The sequence below is a fragment of the Lynx canadensis genome, chromosome E1, assembly GCF_007474595.2.
Source record: "Lynx canadensis isolate LIC74 chromosome E1, mLynCan4.pri.v2, whole genome shotgun sequence".
NCBI classification, from domain to species: domain Eukaryota; kingdom Metazoa; phylum Chordata; class Mammalia; order Carnivora; family Felidae; genus Lynx; species Lynx canadensis.
In genome coordinates this window covers 23421129-23439718 of record NC_044316.2, presented here as the reverse complement: position 1 = coordinate 23439718, position 18590 = coordinate 23421129, and the positions used below count along the sequence as shown (strand labels likewise).

Here is an 18590-nt window from a genome sequence, read left to right as displayed (position 1 = left end):
CAATGGATTAAACTAAAAATCAATGGCAAAGATACTAAAATATATTCAAGTGATTTTAATACATATCCAAGTGTCTTGAAATTAATGAATTCACTTCTAAATAACTTAAGCGTCAAAAAAAAAGACACAATAAAGGTGGGTGAGATGGGTGAAGGTGGTCAAAAGGTACAAACTTCCAGGGGTGCCTGGGTGGCTCAGTCGGTTGAGCGTCTGACTTCAGCTCAGGTCACGATCTCATGGTCTGTGAGTTCGAGCCCCACATAGGGCTCTGTGCTGATGGCTCGGAGCCTGGAGCCTGATTCGGATTCTGTGTCCCTCTCTTGCTCTGTTCCTCCCCCGCTCATGCTCTGTCTCTGTCTCTCTCTCTCTCAAGAATAAATAAAACATTAAAAAAAATATATATATATATTTTAATAAGTAAGTCCTAGGTATGTGATACACAATATGGTGACTATAGTTAACAATATTGTATTGTGCATTTGAAAGTTGCTAAGAGAGTAGATCTTAAGTTTTCATCACAAGAAGAAAGAAAAAAATTGTTAAGTATGCATAGTGATGGATGTTAACTAAACTTATTTTGGTAATTATTTTGTTATACGCACATATATAAATTTTACATGTATATGTATGTATTTATATGTATAAATATATAAATATAAAATCACTATGCTGTATACCTAAAATACAATGTTATATGTGAATTATATCTCAACTAAAAAATTTAAAAATTAAATCACAATGAAAAGAAAAACATATCTTAAACTGAATAACAATAAAAATATATCACATCAAAACTTGGGGATACAAGATGAACTAACAAATGGATACCAAGATACAGAAATGGGTAGATAACTAATAAAGCAAGTATAGGAAAATGTTCATAGTAGAATCTAGGTAATGAGTAAAATCTAGGCGTTCTCATAAAATCTCTCAACTGCGCTGTAGGCTTAAAATTTTTCATAATAAAATGTTGAAAAAAACCTTGAAATATAGGCAAAGATGGGCTTGGGGAAATTTGTAGTTATTAGTACACAGCTTAGAAAAGAAATAATAATCTATCTCAAAAGGTCAGAAAAAAACATATTAAGCCTAAAGAAAGTATAAAGAAAAGGGGCACCTGGATGGCTCAATCAGTTAAGCAACCAACTCTTGATTTCAGCCCACATCATGATCCCGTGGTTTGTGAGATCGAGGCCACAGAGCCCCACATCAGGCTTCACGCTGACAGTGTGGAGTCTGCTTGGGATTCTCTTTCTCCCTCTCTCTCTGCCCCTCCCATGCTCATGCTCACTCTCTCTCAAAATAAGTAAACTTAAAAAGTATGAAGAAGAGAATGAAGATGACAGCAGATATCAATAAAAGAGAAAACAAATGTACAATAAAAAAAATCAACAAAGACAAAAAGTTGGTTCTTTGAAAAGTCCAATTAAATTACTACTTCTATTTTTTAAATCAATTTATTTCAGAGAGAGAGAGAGAGGGAGAATGCACGCATGCGTGTGCATGAGTGGGGGAGAGGCAGAGAGGGAGGGAGAGAGAGAATCCCAAGGAAGTTCCTTGCTCTGCGCTGAGCCCAACATGAGGCTGGATTTCACAGAGAGCAAAATCATGACCTGAGCCAAAATCAAGAGTTAGAGGCTTGACCGACTGAAACCACCCAAGTGCCCCAAAATTAGTAACTTCTATAAGACTGATAAAAAATAATAGAAAATGCTAACTTGATATCAGGAATGATGAAGAGGGAACTCACTACAAATCCTAAAACATGAAAAAGAAAGGAGTATGTTTATTATGAAGTTTATGCCAATAAATCTGAAAATTTAGATTCAATTGGTAAATCATCTGAAAAAAAAATTTCTATTCCACCCAAGAAGAAACAGAAAATTTGAACAAGCCTAAATCCACTTAAAAATTTTAATATATACATATAATTTAAGATACTACCACCTTTTGTGAATGTCCCTGGCCAATCTTTATATCTCTCTCAGCAATTCAATAAATATCTACTGAGTGCCCTACTATGTGCTATAGAGAGTGCTGGGTATACAACTGCAAACAAAATGTATATGATCACTGCTCTCATATTGGTGACAGGGTAACAGAGACAAAAAAATAAATGAGCAAGTGAAAATATTATAAATTGTGGTGAGTCCTTTGAAAGAAAAACAAAAAGATTACAAATAATAACAGGCCTCTCTCAGGAAGTGATATTTCATCCGAAACCTTAAAAAGGGGGCCTTAAGTAATCACTGAGAGAGTAAGAGAGAATCCAGGCAAAAGGACAAGTATGTATGGCCCTGAGATAGGAAAGACTGGAACACCAGGGGAACTGAAAGGCCAGTATGACTGAAGCACTGTCAACACCTGGAAGCTGACAGAAGTCAGATTATTCAGGGCCTCAGGAGCCAAGGTAAGAATTTAGTATCCTGGGGCACCTGGGTGGCTCAGCTGGTTAAGTGTCTCACTCTTGGTTTAGGCTCAAGTCATGATTTCATGGTTCTTGAGTTCAAGCCCCGCATTGGTCAGTATGGGGCCTGCTTGGGATTCTCTCTCTCTCCCCCTCTCTCTCTCTGCCTCTCCCCTGCTCTCTCACTCACACACTCTCTCTCAAAATAAATTTTAAAAACTTTAAAAAAAGATTTTAGTGTCTTATGCTAAGTGTGACAGGAAATCAGGGGGCAGAAAATCCAGTTGAGTGACCATTCTATTAATCCAAACAAGAGTTGACAGACTAAGGCTAAAGTGATGGCAAGTGAATGTACTGAAGTAAATATTGGAGACAGAATCAACAGAACTGAAGTATGATTTCCCAGGTTTCTGACTTAAGCAGAGTGGCCAGAGGTGATATTTATAAGAGGTGGAAGACTATGGAAGGATCAATTTAGAGAGGATAGGGAGAAATCAAAAGTTCAGGTCTAGAGGCAGTTGGCTGGCTTAATCCATAGAGCATGCAACTCTTGATCTCAGGGTCATGAATTCAAGCCACAGGCTGGACGAAGAGGTTATTAAAAAAAAAAAAAAAAAAGGAGTTTGGGTCTATAGGACATTCAAACGAAGATTTCACATAAATAGCCGAACATAGCAAGTGGGATCAAAAGATAGGTATGGGATGGATATCATAAATAATGGGAGTTATTGGCATACAAACAGTAGCAAAGGGATGAGATTACGTAGAAAGAAAATGTATACCAAGTAAAAGGACTAGAAGGTCCAAGACCAAGCAGGACTAAATGCTGGAAGTAACAGGAAAAAGAAGAGCTTGCAAAGGAGATTAAAAAGAGTACCAGGGACACAGGAGGAAAGACAAGAAAGCACAGTTTTCAGCAGGAAAGAGAAGGCTGTGTTTCAAGGAAAAAAGTAGGTACCTGTATAAAGCTACTGAGAGGACTAAAAGGATGAGAACTGAGAAGGACCCAATGAATTTAGCAATACAATAGTCACTGGTGATTTTTAATGCAAGCAGTTTCAGTAGCATGATAGCATGTACATGATAGCAGTACATGATAGCATGTACACACTAGTACAGGTTGGAAGACAGAATGAGAGAAGAGGAAGAAAGAACCCTTCCGAAGATCTTGGCCACGATGTGGGGCAGAGAATTAGGGGAGTAGTCCAAAGGGAGCATGGCTGTCAAAGAAGGATTTTATAAAGATGGGAGTCATCTGAGCATGTCCGGATGCCAACATGAGTGATTTAGTAGAAAAGGGGATATTTAAAATGTAAAGAAGATGGGGCGCCTGGGTGGCGCAGTCGGTTAAGCGTCCGACTTCAGCCAGGTCACGATCTCACGGTCCGTGAGTTCGAGCCCCGCGTCAGGCTCTGGGCTGATGGCTCAGAGCCTGGAGCCTGTTTCCGATTCTGTGTCTCCCTCTCTCTCTGCCCCTCCCCCGTTCATGCTCTGTCTCTCTCTGTCCCAAAAATAAATAAACGTTGAAAAAAAAAATGTAAAGAAGAGGATCACTAAAGGAAGGAGGATCTTGAGAAGTCCTTAAAACAAGAAGGAAAAATGAAAACATGAGTATAGATACAAGTAAATTTGAAATTAGATGTTGGAAGGAAGAATTTCTGGTGTGATAGTTTCTATTTTCTCAATGAAATATGAGGCAAAGTTATAAAATTCAAAGTGTGTCTAGAAGGGACAGGAGCTAGGGATGGGTTTAATGACAATGGAGAAAGAACACAATTGTTGTTGTGAAAAATGAAAGGCCAAATAACCAGAAGAGAAAAACAAAATAGGAGAAAGAAGAAAAGTTTCACAGCACAGGCAGCATTTGAGAAGGACCTTACAAAGTGATGACCCAAAAGGATGAATGGAATTCCAAAAGTCAGGGGAAGGGCATTCCAGTAAGAAAACACAGCAGAGGAGGACAAGAGAGAAATCCTATTATCCTCTCAAGTAGCTGTTCTTTTTTCTTCCTTGCCATCAACTTCTTAAAAGGGTACACAGTGTTGACATTGCTGTTCCTTCATTTACTACTACTTAATCTCTGGACATCTACTAAAGCTGTTCACCCCAAGAGCCTCCTATGCACGAACTTCAGTGCTTTTTCTTTTTTTTTTTTTTTTTAAATGTTTATTTATTTTGAGAGAGAGAGAGAGAGAGACAGAGTGTGTGTGTGTGCACGTGTGTGCGTGTATGGGTGCAGGCACAACCTGGGAAGGGGCAGAGAGGGGAAGAGAGAAAATCCCAAGCAGGCTCCATGCTTCAGCGCAGAGCCCAATGCGGGGCTCGATCTCACAAACCAAAATCAAGAGTCAAAAAAACCTGAGCCAAAATCAAGAGTCGGATGCTTAACCGACTAAGCCACCAAGACGCCCCCCAGTGTTGTTTCTCAATCTGACATTTCTTTTCAACACTATGTTACATCTTCCACCTTAAAATTATCCTTTCCTTCTTTTTTTTGTTTTTTTTTTTTGGTGCTCCTTCTACCTTCCTGATCATTTCCGGTCTCCCTTTTTCACCCTTCCTTCCATCTAAAGGTAGACATTTCCATAAGACACACTTCCCTTCTACTTATATACTCTCCCTCATAATAATCTAATCTACTTGCACAACTTTAATTTTAATGCAACAAACATTTATTAAGCATGTATTATATGCCAGGCATTGTTCTAAACGCTAGAAAAGTGGTTCTCAGCTCAGGTTTCATATCAGATTCACGTGGAAAGTACTAGCATGAAGACTGCTGGGTTCCATAACCAGAAACTGTAATTTAAGCAGTCTGACACACAGTTTAGGGATGCATAGTTTTTTATTTATTTTTCAATATATGAAATTTATTGTCAAATTGGTTTCCATACAACACCCAGTGCTCATCCCAAAAGGTGCCCTCCTCAATACCCATCACCCACCTTCCCCTCCCTCGCACCCCCCATCAACGCTCAGTTTGTTCTCAGTTTTTAAGAGTCTCTTATGCTTTGGCTCTCTCCCACTCTAACCTCTTTTTTTTTTTTTTTCTTCCCCTCCCCCATGGGTTTCTGTTAAGTTTCTCAGGATCCACATAAGAGTGAAAACATATGGTATCTGTCTTTCTCTGTATGGCTTATTTCACTTAGCATAACACTCTCTAGTTCCATCCACGTTGGTACAAAGGGCCATATTTCATTCTTTCTCATTGCCATGTAGTACTCCATTGTGTATATAAACCACAATTTCTTTATCCATTCATCAGTTGATGGATATTTAGGTTCTTTCATAATTTGGCTATTGTTGAGAGTGCTGCTATAAACATTGGGGTACAAGTGCCCCTATGCATCAGTACTCCTGTAAGGGATTGCATAGTTTCTGAAAGTTCCACAGATGATTCTGTTGTTGCACAGCCAAATCTAAATACTGTTTTCCATGTTATATGTGTCTCAGCATGACAGACAAGATGCTTAATGATCTCACCTTTATCTTACCAGCCTCTTCCTCCACGACACTAAACACCCTGTCTCCCTCACATTTCAATAATACTCAATGACTTATAATTGCCTGAACATGCTAGATGTCTCAGTCTGGTATCTTTGTACATGCTGTCAACCCCACCATCACTGGTGTTCCTGCTATATACTTATCTCTGTTGCTTGTCTGTTTTCTGTTTATTTCTTCAAAACTGAGTTTAAACAAATCTGAAATATTACTGACACCTTACAGATCTCAACAAGCCCAGCATAATAATGATTAAAGCTCTTGTATTAGAAATAATGTTAACTTGGCACAATGTTTGGCTAGCCACTAATATATCCTATTGGTAAAAAGGACTCACTAAAGTAATGCTATAAGATGATCAGTTTACCTTTTAGAAAGATCCCAATGGCCATGTGGAGCTTATACTGAAAGGGGAAAGAGGCTGGAGAAGAACTAAAATACTCTTGCCAAATCCAAATAAAATATAAAAGCAAGAACAATAGCAGTAGCAAAGGAAAGAAAGGAATGGATTCAAGAATTATTTGGGTATACTGGGGCACCTGGGTGGCTAAGTCAGTTAAGCATCTGACTTCAGCTCAGGTCATGATCTCAGGTTTGTGGGTTCAAGTCCTGCATCGGACTCTGTGCTGACAGCTCAGAGCCTGGAGCCTGCTTCGGATTCTGTGTCTCCCTCTCTCTTGGTCCCTCCCCTGCTCGTGCTCTCTCTCTTTCTATCTCTTTCAAAAATAAACATTTTTTTTTTAATTTTTTTTTTCAACGTTTATTTATTTTTGGGACAGAGAGAGACAGAGCATGAACGGGCGAGGGGCAGAGAGAGTGGGAGACACAGAATCGGAAACAGGCTCCAGGCTCTGAGCCATCAGCTCAGAGCCCGACGCGGGGCTCGAACTCACGGACCATGAGATCGTGACCTGGCTGAAGTCGGACGCTTAACCGACTGCGCCACCTAGGTACCCCAAAAATAAACATTTTTTAAAAATTTAAGAATTATTGGGGTATAGCATCAATAAGAATACCTAACTAGGTGTTAGGGGTAGGGGTAGAGGGGTAGAGGAGAGAGGAATCTCATAGAACACCCATATTTCTAGCTTAGAAGACCAGAGAAATGGGAATACCATTAATTAAGTTAGATCAAGAGAGAGGTTGTGACCTATGAGAAGAGGGCTAAAGCCAGGAAGCTTTGTAGAAAATTAACAATTAGGAGGCATGTGGAAAAAGCCAAGCCTACTCAAGCACCTGACAGGGTAGAGTCAGAAAGGAGAATTGGGAGAGAATGTTACTAAAATATAAGGTGTAGTTTCAAGAATGAGTGAAAAGTCAACAGTGTCCAATTTTGCTCATCAGGAGGTCACTGGTAAGTTTTCTAAGTGTAGTTTCAGAGAAGTGGTAGAAGCAAAAGCCAACTGCAATAGATTGAAGAGTGAATGGAACTACCGGTCGACAGTAGCAGATGGAACATTTGTTTATTTCTATTCTCTACCAAAAATCACACGAAAATGACAACAAAATAATAAAAGAAACATAAAGACATAAGAACAAAGAAAACGAAAGAGGAGGACCTAACAGATACATACGTCAAAAAATTTTGGGAAATAGAAAATGGATGGTCAAGAAGTAACTCAGAAACCAAAGAGCCTATGGTATGGAAAGCATCCTAGAAACAAGCATGATTCTATGGGAATGCAAGCTGGTGCGGCCACTCTGGAAAACAGTATGGAGGTTCCTCAAAAAACTAAAAATAGAACTACCCTACGACCCAGCAATTGCACCACTAGGTATTTACCCAAGGGATACTGGTATGCTGTTTCAAAGGGACACACGCACCCCAATGTTTATAGCAGCACTATCAACAATAGCCAAAGTATGGAAAGAGCCCAAATGTCCATCGATGGATGAATGGATACAGAAGATGTAGTATATATACACAATGGAGTATTACTCACCAATCAAAAAGAATGAAATCTTGCCATTTGCAACTACTTGGATGGAACTAGACGGTATTATGCTAAGTGAAATTAGTCAATCAGAGAAAGACAAATATGACTTCACTCATATGAGGACTTTAAGAGACAAAACAGATGAACATAAGGGAAGGGAAACAAAAATAATATAAAAACAGGGAGGGGGACAAAACAGAAGAGACTCATAAATACGGAGAACAAACTGAGGGTTACTGGAGGGGGTGTGGGAGGGGGGGGATGGGCTAAATGGGTAAGGGGCACTAAGGAATCTACTCCTGAAATCATTGTTGCACTATATGCTAACTAATTTGGATGTAAATTAAAAAATAAATTAAATTAAAAATTAGAAAAAAAAGAAACAAGCATGATTCTATGTTAGCACTCTGGAAAAACTCAGGAATTAGAATTGTCCAGTATATCTCTATTAGCAAGGGTGGAGACAGAGCTGAAAACCAAATAAAATCTATAGTTTACTTAAAAGTACTATACCAATGTTAACTACTTAATTTTAATAAAAATAGGGTTGCTAGAAAAAATACAAGATGCCCATTTAAATTTTCCATTTCAGGCAAACACAAGTAATTTTTTATATAAGTATGTCTAATGCAGTATTTGCAGTATTTAATTTTTATATGAAAAATTATTGTTTACCTGAAATTCAAAATTAACTGGGCAACACGTATTTTTATTTGCTACATCTGACAACTCTAGATAAATGTACTATGGTTATGAAAAATATTAATAGTAGGGGAAGGTAAGTGAAGGACACACAAGAATTCTCTGCTGTTTTTGTAACTCTTCTGTAAATCAAAAATTATTTCAAAATAAAAAGCTAAAAAAAATTAAGCTAAAAGATTTTTAGTGACATGAGAAAATGTTGTTCTATGGAAAAAAGCAAAAAATAGAGCCGTGCATTAAGATATAATCTACTTAAGTATTTTTTAAAGAAATTTATCCTTAAGGGGTAAAATTCACAAAAAGAAATATTAAATACTGACAGAAATTATCACTGGACAATCATATTCTGGATTCTTTCTATTTCTTCATACTTTTTGGATTTCTAACTTTTTTACAATAAGCATATATCTAATAATTTTAAAGTTTTAAGTAGTAAATGCAAACTTCATTTGTAAATTTATGTTCACAGGAAGGAGGGGGAAAATGTATGCATTACACTAGAAGTGATAAAAATAATAAACACGGCCAAGTGGCTGTCCTGAGCCCTACTTACAAATATTCATAATTTCATTTCTACAGTTAGCTACATTTATGGAATAAAGTCTGGAGATTATAATACATACAAAGACAGTTCCTGTTTTCTGAATGGAAAGAGTGGGTGGGAAACAGAGCAAACTATTGCCTTCAGAAAGAGTACCAAGTTGCAGATCTCATAATGACCTTCTCTGTCTACTCACTTCTGAGGCACCATGGCAACTGGGAACCTCAGAATATCAAGGAAGGAACATTGAGAGTAAAGGGTTTGGAAAATGCTGGGGGCAGGGAGAAAGCTCAGGGAAGCTGAATGAGAAATGCTAAGAAAGCCAAACATAACACTCTCACAGGCCCATCTACAGATTTCCTTATTTTTGATGTTAAAGCTTGAGACAGCTGAGCCAAAGATAGGAAGGAAAAGTGAAATTTCCTGCCCTCTCAATAATGGTTATTCTCAACATCTAAATTATAATATTGATAGTATATGTGTACTATAATTAAAGTCTTTCAATCTAAATATCCAAGTTTTAAACCCAACATGCAAAAGCCTTAAAAAGGTTTTTCTAGTCAAAAATTTTATTTTACAAAAGGACTCTTTCATAATAAATATTACATAGTATGGAACATTTTACTTTTCCAAAAGCTTCTGCAGATACTATTTAATTTTACCTCCATTACTAGATTTAAGTGAAATCACTTCAAACTCAAGAGTTTATTTTTTTATTATATTTTATTTTTTTCAATCTCAGGAGTTTCAAGTGAGAGACTAATAGGAAAGAGAATCTCTTTCCAGGTCAAATACAAACATATACCCCTAAAACTTAAAAGTTCTGTCCTTAATAGCTTTTGATCAAATCACACCATATTTTATAATGTCCACTTTCATTTTGATTATAAAATTCATTAAAATATTAGTGCAACAAACAATTGTTTTGCTACAAGTGCTATAGCTATAAAAAGTATAGAGTAGCAAATTATCCTTTGTTTTTCCTTCCATTTCTCTCTATACCACCAAACTATTACCAGTAGCCATATACCTTCATGATTTGCTAAGGTCATTTTAAACAAGTCACTAGACACTGTCACAAAAAAAAAAAAAAAGTGGGGTGGAGGGGATATGAAAGTTTAAGAAATTTAAGAGATACAATACACAGCGTGTGGTCTTGGATTGAATATGAGTTTGGATTAACCAGCATTTTGGAGTCAACTGCACAAACTTGAATTTGGTATGTATGTATAGTAAATGAAATGAAAATTTACTGAAATAGAAAAGCAGGAATTCTGGGGGCACCTGGGTGGCTCAGTCAGTTAAACATCAGACTTCGGTTCAGGTCATGATGTTGTGGTTCATGGGTTTGAGCCCCACATTGGGCTCTGTACTGACACCTCCAAGCCTGGAGCCTGCTTTGGATTCTGTGTCCCCTTCTCTCTTCTGCCCCTCCCCCGCTCACACTCTGTCTCTCAAAAATAAAAATTTTAAATTTAAAAACATTTAAAAAAAAAAAGAAGAAAAGTGGGAATACATACATCCCATACAGCTCTAGGATAATTTTTTTTAATTCCAGTATAACTAATGTATAGTATTATATTAGTTTCAGGAGTATAATTCTCAACAATTCTATACATTCTATACATCTATAAAACAACAATTTTATACATTACTCAGTGCTCATCACGGTAAGTGTGCTCTTAATCCCCTTCACCTATTTCATCCAACCCTCCACCCACCTCCCTCTTTGGTGTTTTTTTAAAAGTCTATCACCAGGAGGGGCACCTGAGTGGCTCAGTCGATTGAGTGTCCAACTTCGGCTCAGGTCATGGTCTCTCAGTCTGTGAGTTCAAGTCTCGCATCGGGCTCTGTGCTGACAGCTCAGAGCCTGGAGCTTGCTTCGGATTCTGTGTCTCCCTCTCTCTCTGCCTCTCCCCTACTTGTGCTCTGTCTCTCTCTCTCTCAAAAATAAATAAACATTAAAAAAAAATTTTTTTAAGTCTTAATCCCCAACACAGTATTTTATCCGTTTGCATTCTAGTATCATTGGACAAACTTTACAGATTATTTCTAATTACAAAACAGCTTCAAAACTCTCCACAGAGATTCTTCTGAATAATCGAAAACACCTCATCGTCAATCACATAACTGAATTCTAAATTTTCTAAGATATTGACAAAGTACTTTCTAGACCAGAAAGGAGACAGTAATGCAACTTACCTTCAAGGAGCCTTTTCTGAGTGAACTTAATCTCTCTCGCCTACCAAAGCAGCAACCACTGTCTTAAACCCAGCAATACAACATCATATGATGGATTTATATACACACAAATAACAGCAATTACAGACTGTTCTCAAATGGAGTCACCAACAACATGCTTGCCAAGCACAAAATGTTGGATGTTTGATTCTTTGGGCATTTAAAAAGTTTAAGGGAAAACTGAGATGGAGTTTCAAACACTGTAACATGAATTACAGGATAAAAAAGGTTTAAAGAAATCACACTACCCTAAGAGCGATCCAGTTGCGGAGCTCACCTGTTTCCAACTGGACTTCAACCAGGAATTCAGTATACTAGTTGACAAAATTGATTACAATCTTTGGTTGATAGCATGACTGTGGGGTGATCTGGATTTATTTACACTGCAATGCAAATATTCAGAACAATCTGAACTCAAGTGGCATCCCATGAGGAACAGACATCAATATCCATGCAACTAGATAATTCTATTATATGCCACTAAATCATACATAAGTTATCAAAATTAAGACACCCACATTCAGTCTTCAATGGTCTTTCTTCTCAAATATTCAATTAAATATTAATAATAAGGTTCAGAAATAAATCAACCTAGCTGATACGTCAATCCCTAACTGATCTTCTTTAAAAATAAAAAGCCAGGGCACCTGGGTGGCTTAGTCGGTTAAGCATCCAACTCTTGATTTTAGCTCAGGTCATGATCTCATGGTGGTGAGATTGAGCCCTGTGTTGGGTTCTGTGCTGTTGCGTGGAGCCTGCTTGAGATTCTCTCTCCCCCTTCTCTGTGCCCCTCCCCCACCCACACTGGCTCTAAATTAATTAATTAATAAAGCCAAACAACAGTTGTTTACAATAAGACATATATTCCCATCAGGCTGTAACTTTCTTAGGGTATTATTTTCAAATGTTTGGGTCATAAAGCTTAGAAAGTGATCCATCTACTCTTTCAGTGCTGCTCTAGAAAATAAGTGATGCAAGTCATCTCCATCTCTGGAAAAGTCTATTCTGTATTAATACCTATCCACTACACCCATTAGACTTCTCAGTTAGCATCAAAAAAACCAAGCCCTAAACTTGAGAGGCACTCTCTCATCCTATACTATGACAGTCACATTACTTGGTTTTAGATGACCTCTAGTAAACACCTCTTAGGAATGTACCTGCCCCTTTAATCTACATGGCCTGGAAAGGATTAGATTATTCATGCAGGAAGCTAATCCTAAACTCAACCAGTCTCTAACTCTGGGTTCAAAGAGTGAAAAAGAGTTTTTGAACCAATACCTTCATGTTCATGGATGAGGAAAATGAGTCCAAAGAGGTAACATGTATTCTCTGTGGTCACATACCTAATTGGTGGCAGATGCAAGAACAAAGTTCTCTCTAAAATCAAGTGAATTTGACTCAATTTAAATTAACCCCAAGGACACCATATCTTCAAATGACTTACAAAATGTATCAATGGAAAAGCTGTGTTCTATTTTGGAACATTAGCTAGCTGAGAAGCAAGTGGGAACTGGCACTGTCTCCTTCCCAGGCTGCTGATCACACTTCAATCCACAGCTCCTCCACGAGCTATGGGCATGAGTTTTGCAACAGTAGGGCATGCAAAAAAATTTCCAGGCACTCATACCACTGACCACACAGTCTTTGTGATAAGAGCCATCAACTTTGGGAATGACTTGGCAACTGCAAGCTGCGTTGCAAATCATTGGCTGAGTTTCCTATAATGGTATTTATCTTACCATTGCCAAATTCACAATTTCCTAATCCAACGAATGGATATTGTTTCACATGGTCTCAAATTGGACAAATTTCTCAAGGTGCTATGTGGCTTTAAGGATTTAGATTTAACCCAGTCTTTCTCAACAGGAGCATTATGACATTTTGAGGACAATTCTTGGCTATGTGAGATTATCCAGTACATTAAAGAAGGCTTAGAATCATTGGTCCTCTGACCTTTAAATGCAAGGGTACAGTAGTAGTCCTCCCCCTTATCTGTGGTTTCATGTTCCAAGGTTTTAGTTATCCACAGTCAACCACCAACCGGAAGCAGATGATCCTTCTTCTGACAATATTGTGAGAAGGTAAACAGTAGCCTAAAGTTATGTCACAATGCCTATATCATTCACCTCACTTTAGCTCATCATGTAGACATTTTATCATCTCACACCATCAAAAGAAGTGTGAGTACAGTACAATATATTTTGAGAGAAAGAAACCACATTCACATAACTTTTATTACAGAATATTGTTATAACTATTCTTAGTTATTACTGTTCATCTTTTACTGTGGCTAATTTATAAATTAAATTTTATCATAAGTATGTATGTATGAAAAAACATAGTATGTGTAGGGTTCAGTACTATCTGTGGTTTCAGGCATCCACTAGGGGTCTTGGAAGGTATCTCCTGTAGATGAGGAGAACTACTGTAGTCCCACCAGTTACAACCCCCACACATTTACAAATGACCTTGAAGGGTAAGATACCACCACCAGTGTTAGCCTTTAGGTCAACCATTAATTGAACTATAAAGTAATAAAAAATGTTTACATAAAGACTTGACCTCCACCCCCCCCAAAAAAAACCTCAACCCCTCTTATCTGCCACTAAATACAGCACTCTATTCCTCTTTTTAGCCCAGAGATTAGATAAAATCCATTGTTCATCAATTCCTTCAAAACCAACTTTGTCTGAACTAGCTATATAATTAAGACACTTTTATTGTCAGGGAAGTAGAGTAGAAAAGTTACTGAAATGCAATCAGAACACCCGACACTGAATTCCAGTTTTCTGGCTATTCACGCTTAGGCAAGTTATTTCCCCTCTTTAGGCCTCAGCTCTCTCATCTATTTAAATAAAAGGCATTAGGCTACATTATGTCTCTGGTTCATTTGCAATTCTAGGAATCCATGACATAAAACACAATTAACTTACTTAACTCTTTTCTTTTGACCTCCACATAGCTAAATGGGGGTGACCACTGACACTTAGTACCTCATCATCTTTCAGAAGCAAGGACCCTAAAGTCCCAGGAAACTAAGGCAGGACAGTCATATTCAGCCAGACCCAGTATGGGATTTTACTACACAGCCTATATCTCTAGTATATAAAAAGGGGCTTAATTATTTTAAGATCCATTAATATAAGCATCAAGATTTACTAACAGCAATAGTCACCCTAATGTTTATCTGGGCTAGACCTATAATCTCAACCCTAGCTGTACATTAGAATCACCTGGATAGCTTTAAAAAAAAATGCCCCAGCTCCAAACCAAGCCAATATCAAATGAATCAGAATCTCTGGAGCTCTGGAGATGGGGCTCCTTTCTTAAGGCTCCACAAAGTGACTCTGATGTACAGTGAAAACCAAGAACCACTAATCCAGGCCCTTTAATCTAAGAAATGCAAAGCAAATGACCCAAGGGTAGTATATCACATACTGGTTGTATAATCAAACATCAATAAATAAGAATAATCCTATGTTACTACTTACTGACATTCTCAATCACATATAGAGAATTCCATTTCTATTGAAAAAGGAGAAGTCTATAACAACCCTTTGTATTGTTACTGAGGACTGGCCCTGCCAGAAATGGAATATACCTTTCTGACATGAAAGCAGTTCAAAGAAAAATCACTACAAACTTGCCCAACCCTGCAAAAGTCTTATCAGCCATTAAAATAGTTACAACTACAGTGTTAGTCAAAGTAGTACAGAAGCCAAAATTTCTCAACCTAACTCTCACTTACTAGATGTCACTAAAAGACCCGGTATATAGACAGAACAGGAAACAGTTGAGAGGAACATTTAGGAAAAGACACTTTGAAAGCCTCCACTCCAGGCAAAATGCATTGTTTCCATTTCTTCATCAAAGCTTTAAGTCCAGTGATACAGGAAAAGGTGGAGCAATCTTGGCTAAAATTATTCTTGCCCTTTCCAGAACAAAATCAGTGAAACCAACAGGTCAATAAGGTCAAGTAAAATTTCGGTCTTACCTCATGTGCAAGGCCAAGCCATCCTGTAGGCTGGAAATCCCCAAATCAGAGAGCGTATCTGAGCCAACAGAAGCTGGTGACAGAGAGCCTTCCTTCTCCTCCAGTAGGTCCAGCTTCACCAGGTTGCTGATTTCATCCTCTGAGTTATCTTCAGATACAGAACCAATTATGAACCGAGAGTGCTGGTTCAGCTCCAGAGGTTTGGCCAAGGGGGATGGTTCATCCATTTTTCCTTCAAAATGAGCTCTCAGAGCTATGAAGAAAATGAGTGAGAAAAGCAGGTTATGGATAATAACCTGAGGATAGCCACAGGTTATTCCTAATATACTATGGCTGGCACTTGAAAGCAGGGTAGCGTCTGAGCACTAGTTTCTTTGGCTATTCTATTTCAGGGCCTTGGTTTTCTACAAGGGAGGAAAATCCAGATGTAACTATGCCTAAAAAATTAAAATTAGCTCCCTCTTCCTTAAAGAAATCTGTTTTAAAACTATAAGCCATTCCCAATCTCTTTATCAATTTGGTAATGCCCAAGAGATAATTATGAACAGTGGAGAAACCTCTGCAGTAGATGAAAGCTGCTTGTAATACTGTGATTTCGGTTGTCAGTACCGGGGAGAATGTGGTATAAGGATTTGGGGAGAGTGGCTGTCATTTCAAACTAGGTGTTTACACTAAACTACATAACTATCACCTCATTCCAAACACTACACTTTGAGAGGTTATGAATTTTACTTAAGCGTATTTTTGTTAAATATATTCACATAAAATATATTCGTATTGATATATATCCACACAGATAAATATATATAGTTTGCTTTAAAGCAAACTCCAGATGGGTATTTTTTAACTGAAAAAAAGAAATGTTTACTTCCCCTCATGAGTTTTTTCTTAAATTACATCTGTTAAAGATTCACCCAAGCATGTCTGGTTTTGGCTCTAATGTGCTGGCTTTGCTAGGAAGAAAGTGAATCTACTATCAAATTCAAAATCTCTAATTAAAATAAGGGAGGTGTTGGGGCGCCTGCGTGGCTCAGTTGGTTAAGCGTCCGACTTCAGCTCAGGTCATGGTCTCTGAGTTTGTGAGTTCAAGTCTCGCAGTGGGCTCTATGCTGACAGCTCAGAGACTGGAGACTGCTTCAGATTCTGTGTCTCCCTCTCTCTCTGCCCCTCTCCTGCTCCTGCTCTCTCTCTTAAAAATAAATAGTAAAAAAATTAAAAAATTAAAAAAATTTAAAATAAGGGAGGTGTCATCTCAACCATAAGTTTTCTAGATATAGGGCCTTAGTAGTCATAACTGGATATTTCCAACAACTAGCACACTAATTAAAAGACCAAAACATGGCTGAAAGTCCACAAGAACAATAAAACTAAAACTAAACAATATTTATTCTGTCATTCAAAAGATCCCATTAAAAAAAACCTTCAGAACTATACATCAACTTAGTATTGAACTGCTTATATCCTAACAATTCAGAAAACAATATTCCCAATCCTGATTTCGAGGTGCTCTAAGAGATGGTATATCAATAAATAACAAATTTATTATTATTATTTTTTTTTTATGTTTATTTTATTTTTGAGACAGAGAGAGACAGAGCATGAACAGGGGAGGGGCAGAGAGAGAGGGAGACACAGAATCGGAAGCATGCTCCAGGCTCTGAGCCATCAGCCCAGAGCCCGACGCGGGGCTCGAACTCCCAGACCGCGAGATCGTGACCTGGCTGAAGACGGACGCTTAACCGACTGCGCCACCCAGGCGCCCCAACAAATTTATTATTAATAAATTGTTTATGTTGTAGACTACTTTGAAGTGTAAGAGTAGGTGGCAAGCAGTGTTCTTTGACATTAGGTAACAAAATATCAAGATTTTAATCTTTGGGAATCACCATTAAACCTGTTAAAATTACACGTGCACCATTATTCTTATGTAATTTGTGAATCAGAGCTTATTCATTTACAAAGACAAAACAGTATTCGTAAATGATAAAGCAGTGGTTCTCAAAAAGTGTAATTTCCAGACCAGAAGCAGCAGCATCACCTCAGAACGTGTTAAAAGTACAGATTCTTGGGCCTACCATAGAGCAACTAACTGTATCACAATCTACAGGTTGGGGCCCAGTAATCTATACTTTAACAAGTCCTAAAATTTGAGAACCACTCTGCTGGAAGAATGAAACAGTAATAACAAATTGCCAGAAATGCTAAAAATATTACTGCTAGATATTTCTTAAAAGTGAGTTAGAGATTACGTAAGCTAACTTTTATTTTAAAAACTAGAATCAAATATAAAAATATCATGGAACAGGAAAAACTTGACATCTAAATTTACTATACATTTCTCCCTTGGAATATTAGGTTTCATTAAAATAACTGTTTTTAAATGTCTCCAAATTTTATATAGACATTCACTTCCAGAACTCTAAAAAAACTCAAATCATCCAAAAAGAGGAAAAAGGGAGAGAAGGAGAAAGTGAGGGAAGGAAGGAGAGAAAGTTCTAACAGACTGACCAGTCTGAAGAACACTAAAAGGTACAGTAACAAAAAAGGCTACTTCTTTCACATTTTAGAGCCGTAAACAATCAAGTTTAAAAAAAACAAAAACAAAAACAGGAGACCTCCCTCCCCCACCCCCACAAAATTCCAAACTCCATCTCAACTAACACAGAAAATAATGGCTGCCTTCTTCACAAGAGAAATAAGTAAGGCACTCTTCTAGTTTAGTGTGACCAAAATTAGATGACTACACAAAAAAAATAAAATTCAGGATAAAGAAACAATTCTCTGATTTCATGGGAGAAGAAGAAGACAAGATTAACTAATAAATGAGAGGCTCTGTAAGGTCAACTTCAAACTTTTCCTTCCTAGCCAAGAAGAACAGGAAGGCAGCCTTCTTGAGGATTGGAAGCAGCTCAGCTGTCAGCGCTAAAGAGCCCATCCACTAACCAGCAATTCTACTGAGTGGTATTCCCAGCCACAAGCCTGCAAACCATCAGAAAAGAGAGGTCATGTATGGAAAATCACTGAGTAGCTACCCAGCCACTCTAGAAGCTACTCTATAGTCCGTCCCATTTCCGCTGATTCTAGTCCTGAATTAAAGAGAAAAGGGGATGGAATACTACCATGGTCAGACCATTCACTTCAGGTTATACCCCCAAATCTACCTATGTCCTTTCACAGAAGGCAACTTTTAACATAAAAGCTTACAGTTTAATATTTTAGCACATGAACATAAAATGTTTATGACACTGTAAACATGAAAGA

The 18590-nt window shown here is 37.7% G+C and overlaps 1 protein-coding gene across 7 annotated transcripts in view; it reads right to left on the bottom strand.

Annotated features, from left to right (window-relative positions):
- The window catches only part of ACACA (acetyl-CoA carboxylase alpha), a 274923-nt gene that overhangs the window by 208965 nt on the left and 47368 nt on the right, over nt 1-18590 (bottom strand). For 6 of the 7 annotated variants that reach the window (XM_030296955.1, XM_030296959.1, XM_030296958.2 and 3 more), the window contains one exon: nt 15330-15582. In XM_030296955.1, the coding sequence (XP_030152815.1) occupies nt 15330-15582 (253 nt within the window). Of the gene's footprint in view, nt 1-11293; nt 11610-15329; nt 15583-18590 lie in introns of those variants that run through there. The other variant, XM_030296962.2, reaches the window with a different exon arrangement.